The following is a 7,500-nucleotide window of genomic DNA, read 5'->3' as shown; positions in this document are numbered from 1 at the left end:
TTATCTGTCCTCTCATATTACACAGAGCAGAGCTCTGCCCTGATGATTGACTGACAGGCTCAGCTTGCAAGGCAAGGCACTTTATTAATGTTACTCTGAGTGAGCAGTTTTACCAGAATTTTTTGATTCACAATTAAGTTGGAAAATAAAAGCTTTGTGTTTAATGGATTTTTGTTGATGTTGAAATGGATTTTAAAACATTATGGTATCGAAAAAAGTATCGTATCGAAATTGGCACCGGATGGAAAGATTCTGATCGATACCCGGCCCTAATGGTGAAACCGACACTGTACATTTACCACTTAACAAGTAAACTGCTGATTTATTGTGCGAGTGACCTCTCACCTCCAGCACGGTGAACTCGACTTCCTCGTTGACGTCCTCGGTGGTGAACTCGACGTCGCTGAAGTTCTCTTTGACGTCGAAGGAAATCTCGCCGTGTTTGTCCGACTTGATGACGCCTTCGCCGTCTTTCAGGCTCACGATGACGCCCTGAGGACAGAAAAACAACATTCCTGCGTTAACTCTCGCCAAAATGAAACCTATAGGGTCTTTTTGGGAACGTACCCGAAGTCAAACTTTGGTTTAAAAGCATATTTTAGGACAGAAGCGCCACCTTTAAGATTCCCCGTATTCTCGTTGTTCGGTCAAATGGCCTTTTGAATGGGAGTGCTATAGGGCACTTTTATGCTTGCCTCAAAATAGCTATTTTTAAACCACTGAGAAGGCTCGACACAACATGAGACTTTACCTGAAGGTAGGGCTGGGCGATAAATCGATTTTATCGATTAACTCGAATGTGTAGCTAACGTGGATTTGTTTAAATGAAAAATCGATTTTCTCCTTAACATCCGCCGAGTTACGTATTCTCGGTAACTGAACCACCAGCTACCGCTGACCTGAAGGAGCACCGTGCGGTGTTGAGGAACTCTTCTGCAGCTCAACACGTCTACTAAACGCCGCCGATACGACCGAGCTGTGACGTGAGGTCTGTAGCGGCTTAAACAACTTGGAATCGCCGCTCTGTAGCACGGAGCTCCTCTTCGATGTTTGTTTTTATCGCTACGAAGGAGCTTGCTACCAGCTTGCTACAACAGGTACGCTACATTCAAGAGACCATCATGGGATGTTAACGTACGTTACTCAGCAACAGGTGAAAACAGGGGCCAGGTTGCGCAATAACGTTAAAATGATTCGAACTTTTAGCGAGGAACGAGAAGTGAATTACCTGTATGTGTGACAACAGCTTTATCTCACGCATCCGTTTTGTTGTTGTTGAATATATAGCCCCACCCCCAAAGAAATAAAAATAAAAACTGGTAGGGAAAACACTCAAACCAATTTATATTTCCACAAAATTGGCATGAATAATCATAATGGTATACATGCCCCGTTTGTGTTTGTATGAGTCAAAACAAAATAAAACTTGTTTTGAACAATGTATTTGTCATCTGCAGACTGATTTTAAGTAAAGGGAGAAAACAAAAATCGATTTAAATCTTAAATCGGATTTTTCTTTTTTTAAATCTGGGATTTTATTTTTAGGCCATATCACCCAGCCCTACCTGAAGTATCACCAGGGGCTATACACCTTAACTTCCCGGTGACCAAGATGTATATACTATAACCAGTGGCTCTACACCAGTGACCAATAGATATACTATAACCAGGAGCTCTACACCTTAACTACACCGGTGACCAATATATACTATAACCAGGAGCTCTACACCTTAACTACACCGGTGACCAATATATACTATAACCAGGAGCTCTACACCTTAACTACACCGGTGACCAATATATACTATAACCAGGAGCTCTACACCTTAACTACACTGGTGACCAATAGATATACTATAACCAGGAGCTCTACACCTTAACTACACCGTGACCAATAGATATACTATAACCAGGAGCTCTAACTACACTTAACCAATATATACTATAACCAGGAGCTCTACACCTTAACCACCAATATATACTATAACCAGGAGCTCTACACCTTAACTACACCAGTGACCAATATATACTATAACCAGGAGCTCTACACCTTAACTACACCGGTGACCAATAGATATACTATAACCAGGAGCTCTACACCTTAAGTTCATATGTAGAGCTCCTGGTGAACTACACTTGACCAATATAAAGTCTACATGTTGTGACCAATATATACTATAACCAGGAGCTCTACACCTTAGTGGTTTAAAAATAGCTATTTTGAGGCAAGCATAAAAGTGACCAATAGATATACTATAACCAGGAGCTCCCATTCAAAAGGCCATTTACTATAACCAGGACAAACTACACCGTGACCAATACTATAACCAGGTGAATCTTAAAACCAGCGCTCTACACCTTAAGTTCATATGTCCCTGGTGATATGCTAAGTTAAACTAAAGTAAGACTGGTTTAAAAATAGCTATTTTGAGGCAAGCAAAAAGACCCTATGTTGCATTTTTCAAAAGGCCATTTGACCGAACAACGAGAATCAATCTTAAAAAGCTTTCCTAAAATAAGTTGAAAAAAGTAAGACTAATGCCCTAGGTTTTGGCGACATGCTTTAAAACAAGTTGAAAAAAGTTAATGCAGGTTACCGCCGAGATGCTTAAGTTACATTTCAGACTTTTAAAGACCTTTTTAACACCACCTGGGATGAAATGTAACGCCAACTTCACGACCATATAACAGAACATCAGAGTGGATTTAAAGCCTGAGAAAAGAAGCATTTACTGAGTGATGTTATCTCAATTTAATAAAACATTTTGGTGACACGTATTTGTACTGAAATAACATTAAATATTAGTCCCACTTGGAGCCATGATGCTATGGAACTAAAGACAAAATAAAGCTGATTTAAAACATAACAAAACGTATTTATTTAATCTTATGACGGGAAAAGAAAAGATGACCTTTGTAGAAGAAACGTAAGACTTTTTAAGAATGCAGGAGTCTATAATGACTACTTTACCTAATCTGAATTAATGCAACTAAATTACTTTCCTCAGATCTAATGATTGTAGTTTTGTCTTTAACTTTTTTGAGTGTTATGTATGTATAATCAGCTCTAGCTTTTCCATAATTTTAAACACAGATATGGTGATATAATGGTCCAAAATTACATGCAATTGCATTTTTCTTTATTGAAAACCAACTTTTTCTTGAGGAAGGACCCCTAAACACCCGCCAAATACAAACACCTAAGTCCGAGAGAAAACTGTGTGTGGTGGCTGTTAAACTATTTCTTCTTGATTGCTGATAATGGCATGTGTTATCACATGATTAAAATGCCATTGTTTGCATTCAGTATAGTGTCCAGTGTTTCCCACACATAGACTAATGTCTACACCCTATCAACTATCAACACCAGCCGACACACTTTCTGGGCATTTCTAAACGCTGTTTAAAACACGCTCCGCTGCATTTCCTTTTCCTGCTCTTCTCCGTCTCTCTGTCACTTGTGTCTCACTCACAGACAGACACACAGACAGACAGACACAGACAGACAGACAGGCACTCACACATAGACACACACACAGACACACACAGACACACACACACAGACAGTCACTCACACATAGACACACACACACACACACTCACACACAGACAGACACGCACTCACACACAGACACACACACACACACAGACAGTCACTCACACACAGACACACACACACACACACAGACAGACACACACAGACAGTCACTCACACATAGACACACACACACTCACACACAGACAGACACGCACTCACACATAGACACACACAGACACACACACACACACAGACAGTCACTCACACACAGACACACACACACACAGACAGACACACACAGACAGACAGACAGGCACTCACACATAGACACACACACAGACACACACACACACACACACACACACACACACACACACACACACACACACAGACAGACACACACACATAGACACACACACACACTCACATACACACACACACACACACACACACACACACACACACACACACACACACAGACAGACAGACAGGCAGGCACTCACACATAGACACACACACACACACACACACACACACACACACACACACAGACACACACACACACACACACACACACACACTCACACACAGACACACACACACACACACACACACACACACACACACACACACAGACAGACAGACAGACACACAGACAGACACACAGACAGACAGACAGGCACTCACACATAGACACACACACAGACACACACACACACACACACACACACACACACACAGACAGACAGACACACACACACACACACACATAGACAGACACACACACACACACACACACACACACACACACACACAGACAGACACACACAGACAGACACACACACACACACAGAGACAGACACACACACACACACACAGACAGACACACAAAGACAGACACACACATAGACACAGATAGACAGACAGAGACACAGACACACACAGACAGACAGACACACAGACAGTCACTCACACATAGACACACACACACACACACACACACAGACACACACAGACAGACAGACAGACAGACAGACCGACAGACAGACACACACACACACAGACACAGATAGACAGACAGACAGACACACAGAGACACACACCTGGTCCCTGGCCTCCCCAGTGTGGCTGAACGTTGAGGGGATCTTGGGCTTGATGTTGGTGGCCCTCCTCTTCTCCGTGACGATGTCTGTGAGCAGGTTGATGAGCACCTGGTCGTTCTGCAGCAGCGTCACCGTGCTGTCCTTCCTGTCGAACGTCAGGTTGGTCCGCAGCGGCCCGATGTCCACGTGCACCTGGCCCGGGTACTGCCGCTCGCCGGGCTGCAGACAGAACCAGACCAAGAGTCAGATACAGGACACAGGAAAGAACAATAAGCTTCAAACTGGACAACCAACATACAGAAACAGAAATCAGGGCTCCAGACGGCGACCAAATGGTGGCATTTTGCGACTAAGATTTGAGAGTGTGCGACTGAATTTTACATCCAGTCGCACATGTGCGACCAGCAAATTTGCCCCCGTTTTTTTACACGTTAAATGTCGAAATGTACAGTCCAGGCCAAAAGTTTGGACACACCTTCTCATTCAATGTGTTTCCTTTTTATTTTCATGACTATTTACATTGTAGATTCTCACTGAAGGCATCAAAACTATGAATGAACACATATGGAATTATGTACTTAACAACAAAGTGTGAAATAACTGAAAACATGTCTTATATTTTAGATTCCTCAAAGTAGTCACCCTTTGCTTTTTATATTAATAAGGGAAATAATTTCACTAATGAACCCTGACAAAGCACACCTGTGAAGGTAAAACCATTTCAGGTGACTACCTCATGAAGCTCATTGAGAGAACACCAAGGGTTTGCAGAGTTATCAAAAAAAGCAAAGGGTGGCTACTTTGAAGAATCTAAAATATAAGACATGTTTTCAGTTATTTCACACTTTTTTGTTAAGTACATAATTCCATATGTGTTCATTCATAGTTTTGATGCCTTCAGTGAGAATCTACAATGTAAATAGTCATGAAAATAAAAAGGAAACACATTGAATGAGAAGGTGGGTCCAAACTTTTGGCCTGTACTGTAGGTACCTGAGAGCGTAAGCGCAAGCTTATCTGTCCTCTCTGAAAATTGACAGAGAGCAGAGCTCGGACACAAACACACACACTCGCACACACAGTGATGCCGATAAAGTGGTTTCAAGTATGGTTACAGTTTTTAAAAACTTCACACAGACAGCGTTTGCCGCGATATGATATTAAAAACAGTCATGGTGCTGTTGACGTTACACTTCCTCTGAGACAAGCAGGCTCAACAGTGTGCAACTATGCCCTGGGGACTGACTGACAGGCTGAGGCTCTGTGCCCTGGGGACTGACTGACAGGCTGAGGCTCTGTGCCCTGGGGACTGACTGCCAGGCTGAGGCTCTGTGCCCTGGGGACTGACTGCCAGGCTGAGGCTCTGTGCCCTGGGGACTGACTGACAGGCTGAGGCTCTGTGCCCTGGGGACTGACTGCCAGGATGAGGCTCTGTGCCCTGGGGACTGACTGACAGGCTGAGGCTGTAAGGCAAGGCAACTTTATTTCTACAGCAGCTTTCAACAACAAGGCAAGTCAAAGAGCTTTACTTGAAACATTAAAGAGCAATTCAGTGTTACAGTTACAGTGATTAAGAAATTAATAATTATTCAATTTAACAGGTTGTAGGGACGGGTTTGGGAGGAGAGAGAGAGGGATTTTATTTTTATTTTTGTTTAATTTCTTTAGAGTGTAACATATTCCAATAAAATAACATAATGTTCTAAGTACATAGGGTAAATAGGTTTGGAATTAGTTTACAACTGAAATAATTGTTTTGTAATTACAGAGGGAAAGTACCGAAAAAATTTACCATAATTTCAGGTATGTGTACCAGGTTCAGATGCGAAAGGTACCCAACCCTAAAGGTAGTAGCCTAAACAATACATGTTTAATTTTAAGGTGAATTCATTGTAGTTGTAGACCAGAGTTGGTCTATTTTTTTTAAATATTTTGTTTACGGTCATGACAGCGATGGGGCCTTCTATGTTGCATCTTCAAAAGTGACACTGAATTTGAAACAGAACATTGTAATTTCTGCATCTATTATCAAAGTATTTATTAGTAATACAGTGGAAATTAGTAGAAATGTGAATATTTGGTTAGCATGTTGATTTACGGTGTGTGCCCCTAAATTTTCAGTAGGGGGCCACTGTGCTCCTAGTGAAAAAAGTTAGTCTGGAGCCCTGAGAAATAGTTCCCTATATAGTGGGTTCAAACTACAGCTGCTCGATGATGGAAAAAATATATAAATCACGATTATGTCAGTCAATTAATCACAATATTTTAACACGATTACTCGTTGACTTCTGGAAAGATGTTGCAATTATTTAACTTAAAAATACAGTGGAAAAAAGTTAAATTAATCAACTGTTAGAAAAACATACAACTGTGAAATTTGCCTCAATATTTGTCCTATTTAAACGTTATTTTTTGATTCAGAACACAAAAGAGAAAATAAGAGTTAACTTGCAAAACGTAATGAGCTAAATAATCGTTATTCTCGATTATTCTGTTTTTGTGATCATTGGAAGCCGAAATCATAATCACGATTAATTGCACAGCCCTAGTTCAAACTCTCCGCAGTTCATTTCATTCACTATATAGTCCACTATACACTACTGCTGGGAATTAGTGGTACAGATTCAATTATTGTGTGTGTGTGTGTGTGTGTCTGTCTCTGTGTGTGTCTGTCTCTGTGTGTGTGTGTGTGTGTGTGTGTGTGTGTCTCTGTGTGTGTGTGCGTGTGTCTTTGTGTGTGTGTGTGTGTGTATCTGTGTGTGTGTGTGTCTGTGTGTGTGTGTCTGTCTGTGTGTCTCTGTGTGTGTCTGTGTGTCTCTGTGTGTGTGTGTGTGTGTGTGTGTGTGTGTGTGTGTGTGT

At 41.6% G+C, this 7,500-nt stretch overlaps 2 protein-coding genes across 2 annotated transcripts in view; both read right to left on the bottom strand.

Moving 5' to 3' along the window:
• Positions 1–7,500, bottom strand: part of LOC114571635 (nuclear factor 7, brain-like) — a 430,007-nt gene that overhangs the window by 129,847 nt on the left and 292,660 nt on the right. The window lies entirely within an intron of this gene.
• si:dkeyp-121d4.3 (uncharacterized) overlaps positions 1–7,500 on the bottom strand; it is a 46,534-nt gene that overhangs the window by 28,836 nt on the left and 10,198 nt on the right. The window contains exons 7-8 of the mRNA XM_028602996.1: positions 4,642–4,860; positions 346–492 (exon numbers count right to left, since the gene is read on the bottom strand). Of these exons, the coding sequence (XP_028458797.1) occupies positions 346–492; positions 4,642–4,860 (366 nt within the window). The remainder of the gene's footprint in view (positions 1–345; positions 493–4,641; positions 4,861–7,500) is intronic.

Source organism: Perca flavescens, chromosome 17, assembly GCF_004354835.1.
Source record: "Perca flavescens isolate YP-PL-M2 chromosome 17, PFLA_1.0, whole genome shotgun sequence".
Classification (NCBI taxonomy): Eukaryota; Metazoa; Chordata; class Actinopteri; order Perciformes; family Percidae; genus Perca; species Perca flavescens.
Note: the sequence above shows the minus strand (reverse complement) of the source record. Positions and strands in the feature narration are given on the sequence as shown.